The sequence below is a fragment of the Microtus pennsylvanicus genome, chromosome 5 (genome assembly GCF_037038515.1).
Source record: "Microtus pennsylvanicus isolate mMicPen1 chromosome 5, mMicPen1.hap1, whole genome shotgun sequence".
Lineage (NCBI taxonomy): Eukaryota > Metazoa > Chordata > Mammalia > Rodentia > Cricetidae > Microtus > Microtus pennsylvanicus.
The window spans coordinates 99,814,639-99,833,321 of record NC_134583.1 but is presented as its reverse complement, the minus strand read 5'-3'; the positions used below and the strand labels follow the sequence as shown (position 1 = coordinate 99,833,321).

Sequence of the window (18,683 nt, the reverse complement as noted above, 5' to 3'; positions counted from 1 at the left end):
TAAAATCCTACAGCCACACTGGTCATGAAACAGAGAAAGAAAATTAAAATTTCAAATGATCAGAATGCAAGAGATGGAATCACTATAGGTGTAACAAGAAAATATTAAAACAAGGCAGGTACACTGCACACACCTGTTATCACAGCTCCTGGGATACCTTGGTGAGAGGAGTATGAGTTGCAGGCCAGCCAGAACTACATAGTGATACCCTGTCTCAGAGACAGAGCTGGAGAGAGGGGTTACAGGAGGAAGGGCTATTATAAATAACACTAGGCCAACTAATAAGATACACAAACTTTTGGCCCGACTAACCAAAAGAAAGGAAGAGATGACCCAAGTTACCAGGAGCAGAGATGAACAGGAAACATTAAACTGATGTGGAATGTCCTTCTGTATATGTGTTGCTTTTATTGATTAATGAATAAAAGGCTTTAGCCTATGGCATGAAAGAATATAACCAGGCTGGAAAAGACATACAGAGAGAGTAGGCAGAGTCAGGGAGATGCCATGTAGCTGCCAAAGGAAGCAGACACCATGGGGTTGCAGTTGCCCAAGAAGCAAGAGGTAACGAACCACAAGTGTCATGGTAAAATATAAAATATTAGAAATTGGTTAATTTAAAATGTAAGTGCTAGCTAGTAATATGCCTAAGCTATTGGCCAAACAGTGTTGTAATTAAAATAATTTTTTATGATTATTTGGGTCTGGGTGGCTGGGAAAAAAACAAGCAGTCTCTGTTTACAAAATGGCACCCACAGTCTGGGGCATGAATCCACATAAGACCTAAAATGCTTAAGAAAAAAGAGCCTTCTAGACCCACAAAAACTGGAGCCAAATGCAGCTTCTTGGTAGCCACATTTTTTTTTTCAGATAGGCTCTACTTGCAGACCACAAGCAAAGGCATGGCTCCTTTAAGAACAGCTTCCTGGTTTGTACTGGCAGCAATGAATGGCTCTGGCTCTTCTGGAAGGTCCTTCTACAGAGCATTTAGGGTTTGTGAGCAGAGTGCTATACGTTGATTAAGGGTAACATAGATCAGCTGTGTCCCTGGAGCTGGGGCAGTGAGCATGGCTTGTAGAACTGGTGGTAAATGTCCTTCCACCATATTGAAAGGCTGAAAGAGGTGAAGCCAGAATCCAGAGCTACTGCAATCAAGCTGCTTACTATTTTAAAAATGCTTCTGGTCCGAAAATGATTACAGATATGCAATAAAGACAGATTTGGACAGAAATAAACCTCTGAATAGATCATAGTGTGTTTGAAAAAAATGTACATAGGCTTGGTAGAGAGAAGAAAAAGAGTATAGATGGTTTTAAAAACTAAAAGTCTGAAGAGACAGTAAAAGTAACATAAAAGAATACAGACAGTCATAGATTAAAGGAGTAAAGGGAGTGAAAAAGAAATAAGCCATGTAAAGATGGAAAATACATAGAGTATGGATTATGCATATTATCGTGTTTTCTTTGAATTTTTTGACTATGAATAGCTAAGTACAGAGAGATATTTCATTGTATGAGCTGCTAAGCTAAACCAACATGTATATATTAAAGGTATCTTGACTTCAGAATTTGAGTCTAAGAATATGTTACTTCCGAAAAGAGGTTCTCTTTTTGTTTCCACAGAGGATGGGAACCTATGGATTTCTTTCAGGCTAATGTGATTTGATGGAACAAGACCCCCTGAAAGGTCTCCATGAACCCTAAAAATACTTCACCCAATAAACAACCGGAAGCAGTTTGGAGAAAACTATGGCCAAATTTTCAAAATGATTATTTTAAAATGTTTGTTTTTATTTAAAGAGGGACATGATTTAGAGATGAATACTTTGCATTGGTATGAATCTTGGTTTATTGATACAAATTTAGGGTCAGTTTTGTTATATGTATATTTCTACTCTTATTTACAATATTATATTTGTGCAACTCACTTTAAAATGTAATATATAATTAAAAAGTACAGATTAATAGTCATTTGTAATTGTCAAACTTGTAGTCATGTCAGTTAGGTTTTCTAGATATATAGAGATATATTTCAGTTAGATAGATGTCTTTAAAACTTCAAAGACCTATAGAATATGGCATTTAAAATGTTTTAAGAACTTCAACATTTCTCAATAGTTAGATATGTCTGCTTCTGGCAACACCAGCTACTTCAGAGAAGTAGATGGGCATTGAAGAAACTTGATATGAAATTTGTATTCAATGTGACAAGGCTAGCCATTTGATCAAGAAACTGTTCTTGCCTGGACTGCTTGATGGTATGCTGTATGAACTGGATATGCAGGATCCACAAAAAAAAAATGACTGCTAAACTTTCCAAAAGATGGATGGTTTTTCAGGGTTTCTGCTTCACAGGGAAAACTGCCAGACATTCTGCAGGACACAGAAGAAAGTGACTGAAAACTGTCAATATAGAAAAAACAGTTTTTCAAATTTCCTAATTCATGGAAAAGTCTGCAAAATTCTATGAGCTTGTAAGTTGAATATGGATGCCTACATATTACAGAAGAACTTTGGGTGACTGCGAAGACAGCAAGATGCCTCTGTCATTTCTAGAGCTTTGGAAGTTGCTTACAATGTACTTCTTGTTTACTTAGATAATAGTATATCCTTCTGGAGTCTTTGATGGAGTTAAGACAAATAGCTATAGTTGCAGTTTTCCTTAATTTTGTTAAAGATAAATTAGATATGAAACTTTAGACTCACAAATTATAATTCTTGCTTGATAACTGTTATGTTATATGTAATTTTACTATGTTAAAACTAAAACCTTTCATTTTAATTAGACAGAAAAGGGGTGATGATACAGGATTTCCTTCTGTCTATGTGTTACTTTTATTGGTTAATGAATAAAGCTGCTTTGGCCTATGGCAGGGAAGAATATAACCAGGCTGGAAGAGATATATAGAAAGAGTAGGCAGAGTCAGGGAGATGGCATGCAGCTGCCAAAAAAGGCAGACACCATGGAGTTTCCCAAGAAGCAAGAGGTAACAAACCACAAGCTTTGTGGTAAAATATAAAATAATAGAAATGTGTTAATTTAAGATGTAAGAGCTAGCTAGGAATATGCCTAAGATATTGGCCAAACAATGTTTTAATTAATATGGGATTTTTTGTGATTATTTGGGTCTGGCTGACTGGGAAATGAACAAGCAGTCTCCACTTACATTAAACAAAATAGATAGTCTTTGCATTCAGAAACAGCCAAAGACCATTTAACAATCTGGTAATCTAAAGAGCCCTATGACTATTAGAGATGCTTAATATGTAGTTAAAAACTTTACCAAAAAGATGGGTTTATTGGATAATTCAACTGAGTATGTAATGTTGAAAGGTTATCAACTTTTTACAAACTCACAAAGAAAACTGAAGACATATACCCAATGTAGCCGATTATTTTGGAATAACCCTGTTACCCAAACCAAAGTTATGACAATAAAGGAAAACTGAAGACAATGCCCCAGGAACACAGGTGCAAAAGGACTAGCAAAATTAATATCATTGTAAGAGTACATAAGTGGACAAGTGGCATTTATCCCAGTAATGCAGGTTTAATGCTCAAAATGTTAACTCTAACATTTTAAAATCAATTAACAAGGTAAAGAAGAAAACCATCTAAATTGGTACACAACAATATGGACAAATATCCTATTTAATGATGAAAGACAAAGTACTTTCTACCAGGAGCAATAAAAGAAAAACAAAGACGCTGTGTTTGGCCTCCATTATAGTTCAAAGAAAACGTGGAAAGATGCCTGCTTTCATGGCTTCTATTTAACACAGTACTCAGTGTTCCAGCCAGTGTAATCAGGCATAAAAAGTATAAAATAGATCCAGATTGAAAATGAATAATTAAAAACTCATTGTTAATACCATCACTTACATAAAATATTATCAAAACCTTTCAAAAGCAAAAGTGAGTTTGGCAAAATTGTGAAATATAAGACCAAGGCTTCACACACACATACATACACACAGAGAGAGAAAGAGAAAAAGAAGGAGATTTACTATTTTAAAGTAACTACAATCACAACAAATTTTAAAACTTTGATATGTATTTTCAATGTTAGATACACATGTAACCAGAGATATTCAAGACATGAGTGCTGAAAACTACAAAGAATTACTGAGGTCAAAATGCCCTAAAGCTAGACATACATCACTTCCAATGAATCAGACACCTAGTTGTGGATAAGATGTCAATTTCCCACAACTGGCATGCAGATTCAGAGCAATTCTGTTCCAAATCCCAGAAGGCTTCTGTGTAAAAACTGAAATCTGAAACTAAATTTATATATAAATGCAAAGAACATAAAATAGCCAAATCATTTCTTGAAAAACGAAGGATTTCTTTTATGCATGATTTCACAACTTATAAAGTTTCGGTAGTCGAGATGGATTTAGTATTGGCATGGAGATAGACAGAAATAGAACCACACATACTGTGGGTCTGTATAGGCAATTAGCTTTTGACAAATGTTAAGGTAATTCAATAGAAAAAAAGTCACAATTTTACCAAAAAAAAATGATAGAATTTTTTGATATTTACACAGGAGAGAAAAGTCAATCCTTTCCTATCCCCATATACAAAAAGTACCTTAAAATGGGCCCTAGAGCTAACGTAGAGACGAAAAGTGTAGAAATCATAGCAGAAAACAAGAGACAACGTCTTAGTGATAGCTTGGGTTCTGGGGGGAAGAGCAACTATTAGCTACAGAAGGAAAAAGTCAAATATTTGATAAAAAATTTTAAAAACAAATCTGTGCACCTCTGACAACAGTCATGACAGCAAAGGGGCAAGATGCCAGTGGGAAAGGGGGTTCACAAAAAACATCCAACAAGACTAGAACACACAGCAGGAGTTTACGTCACAGTAAGCAAACAAATCAATTACTGCATTCTATGAAGGACCCAGACAGGTGAGTCCAGATGAACTCATGGAAGGTCTCCTAAGAACTTGAGTCAATACTCACTAACCTCACAGCGACACTCACTCCAGAGCCACCAATGTGCCTGGATCAAGACTGAGCCTCATGCACACAGATGCAGAAGCAGAACAGCTGATAGACTCACAAACCAAAGATGGTCCCCGAAAGTTACGGAGTGACGTCACCAACAATGTCACAGGATGCTGGCATTTAATGTGGATTAAACAATATTCACAGAAGGACTTTTACACGAGTGCTCCCTCAGGCTCTCTTGGACTAACCCAAATCAGAAACAATCTAAACGGCTTTCAGCTTGTGAGCAGATAAGCAAGTCAAGATAGATGTCTTTATTCCTCCTGGTACAATGTTATCCTGTGTCCACAACAGAAGCCAAGGGGAGATGCCACTGACTCAGTTATTCAAACCCTAAAGTAAAAGGGAGGAATACTTACTGGCACCTGGAGTCCCTGAGTCGTCGTCGTCTTCTTCTTCTTCTTTGACAGGCTTCTGTTCTTGGTTAGGAGTTTTGTTTTGATCCATGTTGAGCCTGTCTCTGAGGCTCTCGCGTGGCCTGGCAGGGAAATAGAGTGCATGTGAATGCTGGAGGCTGTGTACGGAGAAAATTCTGTTTTAAAGAGAGGACTGGGGTAATGAGAAGAATGATACTACCCTTAACACCCACAGGCATTTGCAGAAGAGTAGCAATGCTAATGACCACACTTTTAAAAATGTTTCCTCCTCACCAGCCATAAATGGATCTTTATCACTCCTCACCCCTCACGATTCGGGAATCAAGGAGGAAACCTCCTCACCAGCCATAAATGGATCTTTATCATCACCCCTCACCCCTCATGATTCGGGAATCAAGGAGGAAACAAGAAAGGTGGCTAGAAAGACTGTGATAGACAGAGACGATGGATAACTCCGAGGAGGCGGTACTTCCGGACAAAGCAGGGTTACCGCACAGAGGAACTCCCATGGCCTGGGACAGCGGGTACAAGACTTGCCAGCGTTCATGCAAGACAAAAATGCCAGTAAGAAGGGGAGGTAGACGCTAGGTTCCACCCCTAATCAAGGACCTACTGCAAGTGATAGATGCCAAGAGATGAGGGAAGAATCCCTTTTCTCCAATGTAGTGACACTGGAAAAATCAACCGAACCCCAGGCAGGGCAAGCCCCAGGGAGTAACACAAACAACTCCATGGTTCTACTGTGTTTTGTTCTGTTTCAGGCTTGCTTTTGGTTTGGGGCTTTTTTGTTGTTGTTGTTTCTGTTTGTTTGGAGAGAGAGAGAGAGAGAGAGAGAGAGAGAGAGAGAGAGAGAGAGAGAGAGAGAGAGAGAGAGAGAACATGAAGTTGTGGGGGAAGAAGGGAAGGTCAGGGAGGAGCTGGGAGAGGAAAGAGAATACATCCAAAATATGTGGCATGAAAAGTTTTAAAAATAAAAACTAAGAGATCTCATGAGTGAGAAAATAAAAATAAATTGAAAGCATTTGCTCCTTACTGTTGTTCTTCCAGATCTTCCTCAGTTTCTCCTCCTTGTGGAATCTAAAGCTATGGCTCCTGATGAGAGGTCTGTCTCTACAGAAAGGACTGATGCAAAAAGACCTTCTTGGCTGGGCCCATGGTCCTGCCACTACTGAGCGCTCACTACTCTGGGACGATGTTCTTGAATTATCCAGTCCCAACCTGCCTCCTCTCTGGAGGGGGCATTCTTCACGGCTGCACGTAGATGGCAGGCAAGTTTTCCACTTTTTTTTGAAACTGAACACATCGGTTTCATCACTTTCAGAAAAGGCCCAGTTCACGTATCCACCCTCGGCTTGCATGCTGATGGCTCGGGAAGGAAGCGAGGTCATTGTCAAGGGAGCAGGTAGGCCACTAAGCGTGAGTGGATCTTCTTCGGCCTTGTCATGTTCGTCTGACATCTGGGTGGCTGCCTCATGTGGCTCCTTGTGTTCTGCTACCAATGCCTGGTGGGAGGCAGCAGAGGTCTGCACAGGCAGATGGATAGTGATATCATGTTGGCATACATGTTCCAGTGCCAGGTCATCTATGTTGGCTTCTTCAGATGATCTGAAAATAGATGGGGGCCTTTCAAAAGAGAAAGGAACTTGTTTTCCAGAAGACGGGACCAGGAGAAACTGACCATACTTAGAGTTTGCTTGTCTGACCTGGGACACCCCAGAAGCAACTGGGTCCATTTCTTGTTCCTCCTGGTCTTCTCTTACGCATGAGGCCTCTCCCTTACCATGTGTAATCTCTAGCAAGGCTCCCGTCTGCACTCTTGGGGGAAGCTGGCTTCTGGCAAGACTCCGCAGCAAAGAAGGGGGCATGCTGTAGCACTGAAATTTCTTCTTCGCACAGCTTCCCGTGCTGCTGAGAACATTTGTGCAGATGACATTGGTCCAGCTGTGGGGACGTTTTCTACAAGCGGAATGCTTTCTGTTGGCCAGAAGAACCTCATCTTCCTGCAACGTGTCAACAGCAGAAAGGACCTTCAGGGTGTCGACGGTCAGGGCAGAGAGGTCCTGGAGGTGGCCCACCTGGCTATCCAAGGATAGTAGCGAGTCCTTTATAAAAGATACTTTTTCATTCATCTCTTTCAGTTGGAAGAACATCTCTGAAACCCTAACAGTGAGGACAGAAAGAAAGCCAATAACCACATTAATCTGTTGAACTTGGTTTTGCTCTCTGTTCAATTTGCTTCTGCCCAAAAGTGACAACTAAATCATACCTGCTTCCCAAATTTAGCTTGCCTCCTATGGCCTTCTCTCTCTCTAACACAGTACATGTTCTAATCCCAGCTGATCTTACTTCCCTCTCTTCCCACTTCAACTCCAGGGAGGAATGCTGTAAATCTAAATTCCCAGCCCTGATATCTTCCTACTATCTCAGGACCGACTTTCCAGCTGCCTGCAGGTTACCACTGCAATTCTCTGATGAGCCAGCCCATTATTATTCTCTAATGTAGTCATCCTATTGCATGACAAACACCGGAAGATCTTCTTTTGGACAATCCTGGTGAGAGGAAGCTCGAAGAGAAAATCAAAACGATGGAGACAGAAAACACCTTCAACCCTATAGTTCAAATATACATCTCACACTCCAAATAAAATCCATTTTAGGACATCTATAGGCAGAAAAGAATAAGGCAGAATTTTTTTTTAATTTTCGAGACATGGTTTTTGAATACACAAACCCAAAATTATGATATATAGCTATTGATTTATGTAAAAACAACATGGCACATTCTATAGTAGACTCATTTAAGAACAAACTGCAGCCGGGCGGTGGTGACGCACACCTTTAATCCCAGCACTTGGGAGGCAGAGGCAGGCGGATCTCTGTGAGTTCGAGACCAGCCTGGTCTACAAGAGCTAGTTCCAGGACAGGCTCCAAAACCACAGAGAAACCCTGTCTCGAAAAAAAAAAGAAGAAGAAGAACAAGCTGCAAATAAATGGGTTTGGGATAACAATTCCATTCACAGAGAGGGAAGAAAAAAATAAAACCTTGTTTGCTAAATGTTTATCTCTATATATCACTGTAAATATCTCCAGTAGGGGTGTTATGGTTCCTTCAAAAAAACAATGTTGACATCTTAACACAAGAACCTTATTTCGTTCTTTACACAAGTAGTCAAGTTAAAATTATTTCATTTACTAACCCCTATTTGAAGACAAGCAACATAAATATGAAAAAAAAAAGTCTTTCTCAGTCCATACATTGTAATTTGTATGTGTGTTTTCAGTGGCTGACCGTTCAGTCTTGTGTGGTCTTTGCTAGGGAAGACTATTTCTTCTGCTCTCAGTCTTCGGTGGTTGCCTAGGGTTTAGGCCTCCTGAGCTTTTGCCTTTCTGTATTATCATGTCTATTAAAGAAAAGAGGCCCCAGATTTGAAAAAGAGGAGGGGCAAAGTATATAGGAGTAGTTGGAATAGTTTTGACAGGAACCAATAGTCTCCTATTCAGGGCAAAAAGCAGACAGTACCACCTACTTGGTTCTGATTGTTTGGATACTGGGAGCCAAAATGGAAATCATTTGCCTGTCGGTTTTGTGTACGTGGATGGTTCTGTGGTTTCTGGTGTGTCTGTTGGTTTTGTTGCAAACATGGGAGCCAAGACAGAAATGGGGGTCAGGCTCAGTGAAATGCATGAATGATGATTGACCCCTACATGTTTTGTTTCTGACTGATCTCCTTTGAGTGTGTGGGCTTTCTGTGTTCTGTATTTATTGGTTTTGTTTCTGTTGTCTCTGCCACTGTTGTTGGCCACCAGCCGCCACTAACACACTTGCCATGGCTGCTTTGACACACAGACTTCAAAATGTCTTATCTCTGAGCTTTTTGGTCACTGGATTCTGTTTAGCAGGAATCCAAATGTCTTTTGAGTGCGAATGATATTAAAGCTATTTTATGCTTTTTTGCTTTCTTGAAAAGCTGACTCTGGGATTGGGTTTGGGTTTTCTCTCTTCTCTAGAGCCAAGCTTGCTTATTTCAAAGTCTTTTCTCTGTCCTGTCTCAGGAGAGCAACAACAGATGTACAAGATATTTTGAATTAGATTAGATTTGTGTATGATAATTCTCATCCTGAAAACAGAGTCATTAAAAACAAGGTTTAGAAAGATAGGACTTAAAAAACAATGCTTGTTTAATAGGGTATTAAAGCTGTACTCATATAAGAATACTTATGTACTTATATAAAGGGCAGGTTTAATAGGCATTTTTATACAAGAATGTACCTCATGTTGACAGCCAAACTTTGTAATGTAAGAATCACCTAAGTGATATGTGTTTTAAAGACATGAAGGGGTCATGGAGAACAGCTGAAGCTTGGCAGTGTGTGGCAGAGGCTGGAGTCCCTAAAGAGAGCCCAGGAGAGGGACCTCAGCAGTTTTGGAAATGCCAGTGCTACGTGATGGCCACCAGGAACAACAGCCACAAAGAAAGGAGCCGGCTAGGACCTAGAAGACAGGTTTTGTGTACTACTACTGAGGGTGGAGCTGGAAAGGTGACCCGAGCCCCTTATACGTGAGGGTGAGCACAGAATTGCTTGCATTGCCGAACTTTGATTTTGCCTTGTCTACTCTGTGGTTGTGCCCTGCTTTTTCCCTCTTGTTATAAAATAGGGTACTCAAGGTTTTTTTTTTTTTTAATATTTTTGGAACCCGCAGCTGAGAGATTTTAAACTTTTTTAAAAGGAAATTTTGAAGTGTTGCTAATTTTTTTTAATTAAAAAACTGGATATTTTCTTTAAATATTTAAATGTATAAGGTTATGGGACATTTTAAGTTTATAAGATATATTACATTGCCATGCAATCTTTGAAAAATAAGTAAAAACAATCAGACAAACAGATATAGAAACAGACAGACAGATAGATATAAAGAAAGAAAAATGAGTTAGGGTCACAACTATGAGCACCAAACACTAAACACTAGAAACTGGGATATTCCTATCTTAAGATGCAGTGAGACAATGACCTAATCAGTCTTGCAAAGAGTCTATAGAAAGTCGCCCCTTACCCGAGTCTATTCAAGCAAACAGTCTCTAACTTGAGAATGTAAGTCTAGCTTCTTTGTCTTGCTAACTTTGTTAAGCATTAGCTATTTTGAAAGACTGAGTCATACAAGAAACTGTGATATTCTGTAATGGTACACTATTTAATCACCAGGAAATAATGTTGCCAGTCTCCCTATGGATTATACTTAAGACTTAAAGTTTTATTCTAATACTAAAAGGGCTTTAACTCAAAAATTGTTTTTCTTTTTAAGGCTAAGCTTAGCAGGAATAAAAATGCAAATCCTAATCTTATAAAAGCCACTAGCTTATTGTAAACTGTTAAAGATGTTTAAGACATGCAAGTTAATAGTCATATTATGAATTATCATATTTTTTAATTTGTTGAGAACTTTACTTGCAATTATGCTAAGTACCAATGTAATTAATTACAGGAATAAGATTTATTTAGCCTCCTATATGTTTTCAAGCTTAAGCCTAGTAACAACAAAAAGTAAATTTTATTCGAAATCAGATGTACATTTTGTTGTTGTTTGTTTTATTTTTCAAAACAGGGTTTCTCTGTGTATTTCTGGCTGTCCTGAAATTCACTTTGTAGACCAGGCTGGCCTCGAACTCACAGAGTTCCACCCACCTCTGTTCTCCTGAATGCTAGGATTAAAGGTGTGTGCCACCACACTCAATGAAATCAAGTATACTTAATTTATGGCACTCAAAACTTTTCAGAAATCTGATGAAAATGGCATGTAAAATGTTTAATGAAAAAAATGCTTCCTATGATAGACAAAAATGCCAGATCCTAGAAGCAACCCTAAAGTCTCCAAAGAAAACAAAAAACAAATTGTGCGTAGACCTGGATTGTGGTGCCACTATCAACTGGGAACAACTTCTTCATGCCTCACCATGAAGGACCTGCACAAACTGCGGACACTGTTGGATTAATTTTCTTCCTCTATCTAAGTCAAGGTAGACCCATTTTTCCAAGTTCTTCATCCATAGTAAAATCTCTCAGACCATCTGAGTCTGGCAGGCAAAGACCAATGCTGTCCTGTGCAGCCGCTGAAGATGCAATGCTGTCCTGTGTAACAGCCAAAAACTACAACTTCTGCCCCCAATGAAGACATACAGACGACAGGAGCCTCACAGGTAGCAGCTAAGTCTCTGTCATTTTAGTCACTGCAAAGGCCCTTGGTTTGTGTTTTCTGCTATAATTTATCCCTCTCAGATCTCTAATGGTGTTGATGGCTAACTGTAGCATTGTCAGTTTGGCAGCAGTGGGAAACCAGCTCCTTCCTCAAGGCTGCAGCTACCTTGTTAATTCATTTCACATGTAAAAACCAAGCCTTGATTTTTCTAGCGCTACTAGATCTCCTTCTGAGAAAGGCAGACAGATTTGCCTTGCTAACAGGCTTCATTTTAAAAGATAAACATGTTTCAGATGTAACTCTTTACCATTCCTTTATTTAAAAAAAAAAAAGGAAAAACTTGTTTTGCAATGACTGCTGTCAGTAACTAACTTCTTGTGCCTCGTGGTAAATGATTAGATGGAAATAAAAAGATGTGAAGCTTAAGTAAGTTGTGAGGGTCTAAAAAAAGTGTTTTAAGATGTGTAAATGCAAGTTATAAAAGTCTAAGGAAGTTATTTAAGGTATGTGAAAAACAAGAACTCTTTGAGATTTCTTTCTCCCTCTATATTATTGTCATACTAAGGTTTCAAAAGTTCAGAGTGTTTTTTGTTTGTTTGTTTTTGTTTTGTGTTTGTTTGTTTGTTTGGGGTTTTTTGAGACAGGGTTTCTCTGTGTAATAGCCCTAGATGTCTGGAACTAGCTCTTGTAGACCAGGCTGGCCTCAAAGTCACAGAGATCTGCCTGCCTCTGACTCCCATGTGCTGGGACTAAAGGTGTGTGCCACCACTGCCCGGCCAAGGTTCAGAGTTTTAACATCGATTAATGAAGTTATGACAAGATGGTAAAGTACTGACTATATCATAATCACAAGCTTAAAAATTTAATTTCCTTTGGTTGTCTTCTTAGTATAGACTTAAAGTCCCTTCTCATTGGACTGAAAACATCTCTGTCCAATTTATATATCTAGCCCTCTGGAAAGAGAAAAGAATGTTCATGCTTTTTAACCCAAAACCATAGCTTTTACTATGACTCAAAGGTTTGAGCTTATTGCAGGTGTTTTACAGACATTTGGTAGTTGCTTTTTCTGCATTGTAGATTTCAATACAGATTATAAACAATGATAATGTTAATATATCTAAAACTTTCACCTCTTTTGTAAACAAAAAAGTCATATAAGCTTCAAGAAGTTAAGGAATCCTGACTCAAATCTATATCTCAGAAAGTCTTAGGACTCCTCCCCTCCCCTGACTACCAGGACCATGGGACTGGAAGTTTCAAATGTAGGATTCCCTTTAATTTTCTTAACTCTAACATCTACCCTCAATCAGATTTCCACTTAGTTAAGAGACATCATGCAGGAATCAGCTGAAAACTACAAACTGCTCCAATATTGTGAAAGACACTATGTCAGCTCCTGGTAGTCCTACAAAACTGTAGAGTCCCGAACTTGCTAAAAGTTGATGTCAACCAGTTTAGCCAATGTGGTTGTTCCCTGTCTCTTAAGTTGGGTCAGTTAACCATAAGCTTCTGATGAATGCCCCATTGTTCACATTTCCTCCTGGCCTTTACTAGCATTTCAACCTTTTTGGACCCTGATAGCACTGTCCTAATTTCAGCAGAAGGTAGTTACAAAACTGAGTATATCACCCATTATCCTCAACAAAAGGCTGGAATATTAGGTTCAAAGGAAACTCCCAGGCAAAAGGGGACAAAATGGCTACATATTGTGCCTATTGGCACATCAGGACTCATGCTGGCCTCCAGACTCATTATCAAAAAGGTACCTTAGGAAACTAAATTGATCTGAATCTATCAATGGATTCACTATCTGAAACAGTGTGATAGGGCACTCAACCCGCTCTATGCAGAGGGAGGTTATTGTATGGCTTTAAGAAAAAAGGTGTTGTTTCTATGCAAACCACTCAGGAATCAGCTGGATAATCTGGACCCAAGACGAGATACATCGCTATTCTCATTTTCAGTCTCTTTCTAGATAACTCTGATGTCAGCCATCGCAGGGCCTTTGGCCCTTCTGTTTCTGCTAATTACTGTTGGCCCTTGCATCATTAATGCCAATACATAAATTCCCATCTGGGTGCCATTAAGCTGGTGATTATTAGAATCCAATATGGACAGGTACCTACCACAGAGTTAAGGATTTGACTCAGGAAACAACTCAAGGGGTGAATGCCATAGTTACAGTTTTGTTTTAAGTTTAAACTACCATGCCTAAGAGATCTATAAAACAGAAATGCCTCTAACCTGTAAGCCCCACTAGCCCAAGGACAGATAACTTCCTGGAATGCTAGGGGCTGGTGTTAATGTAAGGTAGCAAGCCAAGTGTTTTCACTTCTGTAAACAAACTTGTTTCCCCCAGCTGCACCAGATGTGCTTGATCACGTGTAGGCAGGTGGTACATAGGCAGGAATGTATGCTTGGACGTTCACTCCTATGTCAGGATGTGTGCTTGCCCTGATTGGATGAAGGTGGGTTTTGCCTGTATAAGCACCTGACTAATATAATTAGGTACCGTACTCTGGGAATCAGCAGTATGCACCCTCCCAATGTCCGATGTCCTGGCCAGTATTTCATTACTTCATATTTGGATCAAAATTTGTGGCAGTGTTCTTATTCCCAGGTGGAATTCATTCTCTTTCTCTCTCTCTCTCTCTCTCTCTCTCTCTCTCTCTCTCTCTCTCTCTCTCTCTCTCTCTCTCTCTCTCTGTGTGTGTGTGTGTGTGTGTGTGTCTGTCTGTCTGTCTGTCTGCTGTCTGTTTGTCTGTCCGTCTCTGTGTGTGTGTGTGTGTGTGTGTGTCTGTCTCTCTCTCTGTGTGTGTGTCTCTCTCTCTCTGTCTCTCTGTCTCTCTCTCTCTCTCTCTCTCACTTCTACTTATGGATAAAGATGTACGCTCTCAGCTACTGCTCCAGCACCATGCTTGCCTTCTTACTGACATGCTGTTTGCCATACCAATCATGGACCCGTCTTCTGAAACTGTAAGTACACAGTAAGTCCTTTTCTTCTGTGTGTTGCTTTGATCATGGTGTCTTATCATAAGAATACCAAAGACAGAAGTAACTAAGATAGAAGTTAGTACCAGGAAGTGGGATGTTGCTTTGATGGGCCAGACCATGTTGATTTTTGGACTTTGCAGTTGAAAACTGTAAGCAGGGCTTACCAGATCATCCTAGTGGGAGCATGGAAGACTGTAGTGCTAAGAGAAATGGGAACTATGGGCGTCCAGCTCAAGAAGTTTTAGAGGTAACAAATCAGCAACTTGAGCTTTGGCCAAAAAAAAAATCTAGCTAAATTGAAGAGTTGTGTGTTAATTTATTTGGCAGATGTATCAAAACACAAGACAACCTACTATTTACTCTTTTGTGTGGTTATTGATAAGCCACTCTTATTCAGGTCTACAATGAAAAAGGGCAAGTGGGACAAAAATATATATATATATACAAAAGGCACAGTTTGAGGAGAAAAAAGAGAACCAGGAAATTTAGTGTTGGAGTCAAGGGTTGTTCTGAGAGATGACAGACCCGATGAATAAAGGGACTGGTGTCCTCAAGGAAAAACCCCACCAAGCTAAGCTTCCGACATGTAGGAAGGAAAGTATCAACAAATCAAAGCTTTTGCAAACATAATTCAAGGAGGGAGAGATTCCATCCCAGGCCGGCAACAGAACTCGGCAGTGTGTGACTTTAACGTCATGAAGAATACATGAATGAAGGAATTGTCAGTTCTTCTTCTACAACTAAGAAAAGCTGCTGGGGCCAGGCATGTGCAGGGGGTTCCCTGTATGTAGGCCCAGATTGGTCATTGCTTGAAACTATGAAAGTAAAGCCTGGATTGTGTTGTAGACTCCAAGACACTGGAGAGGCCAGAGCTACGGGTCATCTATAACTCCAGTTCCAGGGATCGGGCGCTCTCTCTTCTGGCCTCTGCAGGCACACTATACATGCACATAAAAGCAAAGTAAATAGTTTTGTAAAAGAATATTTCTGCAACTGGGGAGCTGAATCAACAGTCAAAGAACACTGACTGCTCTTGCAGAGGACCCAGGTTCAGTTCCCAGCACCCACATGATAGCTCACAACTGTCTGTAAATCCAGTTCCATATGATCCAATGCCCACTCTCCTGACCTCCTTGGACACCAGGCACGCATGAACTATACATAGTTATATGCAGACAAGGCATTTTTGCACATAAAATGAAAATCTTTGATAATGAGATGAAACAGAAAACCAATTAGGGAGGAAATCTATGCAGTGATTTCATAGCTGATATGGTCATCTGCAGTCTTGAGAAATAGCCCCATTCTTACTTCGGACTGGGAGAAGGAGGTTCACTCCTCAGAGAGAAGGGCACTCTGTTTTAGCAAGCACTTCCCCAAAACAGTGCTCAGTTTCCTACCTCTAGCACAAGTCTAAAGCATAGGACTCAAGTGGCTTCCCACCCCTTCTTTCTGACAGCACTGTAGATAGGAACTTCACAAATAAAGCGGGTGGTGTTTTTCATTTTCATTGTATTCTATAGGAGCAGAACCCCTTCTGGCTAATTTTGTATAAAATCCAACTTCTGTAACTCACCCGAGGCTTAAAACATGCTTGCTGACCTTCTGAAACCTAAAATGTTCGAACTGGCAAGGACCGTGTAGGAAAGAGCACAAAGTATATGTATATTTTCTTCCAAATATGCTTAATTGGACCGTCTCCATCCAGCGCCCCGTTTCATCTAATTCAAAAACAGTAAGGTCTGAGCAGCGGTAATGGAGACTCATTAAGTTCCATTAGCTGCAGACACATCGCATGAATACAATAGGACCCAGCCACTATTCCCAGCAACAGGTGGCATGCTACAATAGGAGCCTGTTAGACAAATAACCTGGTCGCCTGAAATGGGCCCTCTCGCTTTTTATGGGAACTCATTTTCTAAAACACGGCGTCCTGTGAAGCGTATTTTAATTATGTTCCTAGACCACTGGCTGCATTAACGCAGCGTAGCTTTTCAGTCATTCTGACACATGAAACAAATTCTTGCTATTGCAGTTTCCTCTGTGCAAGGTCTGAGAGGAGGAAAGACGGGCCTGGTGACTGTTTTACCTGTGGGGCCATTAGCCAGCATTCTTAAAAATGAGATAATAAGGAAACACTATTATAATCAGCCTGAAAGTCCCATCATGGAGGGCTCGGTATGAGCAAAGCTATACACGAAGGTTCCGCTCACACTGCTTTCTTTCAGCACATTGCAGGAAAGGGGTTAGGTCACAGATTCGATGTCACGTGCCTGGGCATCAAGCCAGACGTTCGGCATCTGACCCCATCCCGGCAGCCAGCCAGCTCCCTCAGCAAATCGTCTAGGATCAAAGCATGTTTTTCTGGGGAAGCCGACATGAAGGATAAGCCCCTGGAGATGCTCTCAGATGTTGCTCCATAGAGCCTCAGCCAAGAGACAGGAATTTGCTGAAGTTCAAACTGCACAGTGGAATCAAGGTGCCCATCGGGCCCGTGCCGAAAGTGTAGAAAGCGTGGCCCTTCCCAGGTCTGTGCTGAATGTGCTGGAGGGGAAAGGCTACCGCGGGCATCTTTCCCCACAGACCAGGGAGAAAGGAAATCGGCAAACCCTGCGAGGACAGCACAAGCAGACGTCCCTACTCTATACCTAAGGGCCTTAGTGCTTGCCCTCTGTCCACACCCAAAGTCATTTCCTTCTAGAAGGTAGATGGTTAACGCCCCCTTTGGAGGTAGCAAACATGCAATGGCGTCTAAGATCTCCTTATCTCTTAAACCATTGCTCATTTACTTCCCTAGTACCCCTCATTTATGAGCTACCCCAAAACAGCCTCAACAAAGATGGTGATATAAAATCATTGCGATTCGGGATCATGCTAGTTAGAAAGCATACGATCATTGGAAGAAATTCTATTAGAAATTCAGAACCAAGTCCAAAACCCCTTAGGAGTCTCCATATTTTTCTCAGGTGTCATATAATCACGTAACATCTGTCCTGCCCACGAGTCTAAGAGAACTGAAGTGTCACAAAAGGGTTGGGGGACTGAACGTATTAGGACATCACCACTGAAGTTCTTGTTTCTAACTCCCTTGGGTTCTTCGGTTCTCAAGTTCAAGAAAGATGGTGTGTGAGGGTTGGAGGACTGAAGGTCTTCGGACCATCACCACTGGGGCACCTGCTGTAATCTTTGGTGCCCAAGTTCACACTCAGCATTGCCTTGACTTCTGATTGCTACCCCCCTCACCGTGAACACCTCTTGCACCCCCTTGCGGCTTGCCTTTCCAGTCTTCTCCATAAGTCCCTCTTCCGCCCGGTTTACAGACGCCGGCTCTACACCTCTCTGGCACGTGCTGCCTTCATTCTCCTTCTCTGTCACATTCTCTGCTGGAACTGCCATCAGACTCCCGTCCCCAGCCTCGTGGACATCTGTGGCTAACTGTGTCACGTGAATCCCATGGTCAAGAAATACGAGCCCTGTTGCTCTCCCACACCTTTGTACACTGTCTCCAAAAGGTGCCACTGTTTCCTGATCACTGTTGGGATCTGAGGCTTCATTCTGTCTTTAATTCCAACTAATCCCTACCATTTGTGAATTATTCCTTTGTTCCACCCCTGGCCACAGCCTGTGCTACACACCCTCTCGCACCTGGCATCCCTGGTCCCCAACTGACCCGTCGAATTCACATTCGAATCTACCAGGCTCACAAGCCTTCCCATGCCACAGTGTGTGTGGACTCCTTCCTTAGCATAGGTAGAGTGAGGGGTCCTCCCCGACCTTGCCTGTATTCATAATCTCAGCAGGAGCCGCTCTGACCTCATTTTATCTCCCTCCAGGTCTTAAAGGGGAATTCGTATTTATGACGATCAATTTGACAGGATTGAGAATCACTTTGGAAACATATCCCTGAGTTTACCTTTGAGACTGTTTCCAGAGAGTTCTAACTATAGAAAATCTATTATGAATGTGGGTGATATCATCCCATGGGCAGAGGTCCCAGACCAAACTAAAAAGGAGAAACCAAACTAAACACCAGCGTTCATATCTCTCTCTGCTTCCTGACTGTGGATTCCGTGTGACTAGGTGTCTTGCTCCCCAGCTG

General features: G+C 40.9%; 1 protein-coding gene across 1 annotated transcript in view; it reads right to left on the bottom strand.

Moving 5' to 3' along the window:
* Positions 1 to 18,683, bottom strand: part of Trpm6 (transient receptor potential cation channel subfamily M member 6) — a 114,763-nt gene that overhangs the window by 38,688 nt on the left and 57,392 nt on the right. The window contains exons 27-28 of the mRNA XM_075975251.1: positions 6,431 to 7,557; positions 5,380 to 5,498 (exon numbers count right to left, since the gene is read on the bottom strand). Of these exons, the coding sequence (XP_075831366.1) occupies positions 5,380 to 5,498; positions 6,431 to 7,557 (1,246 nt within the window). The remainder of the gene's footprint in view (positions 1 to 5,379; positions 5,499 to 6,430; positions 7,558 to 18,683) is intronic.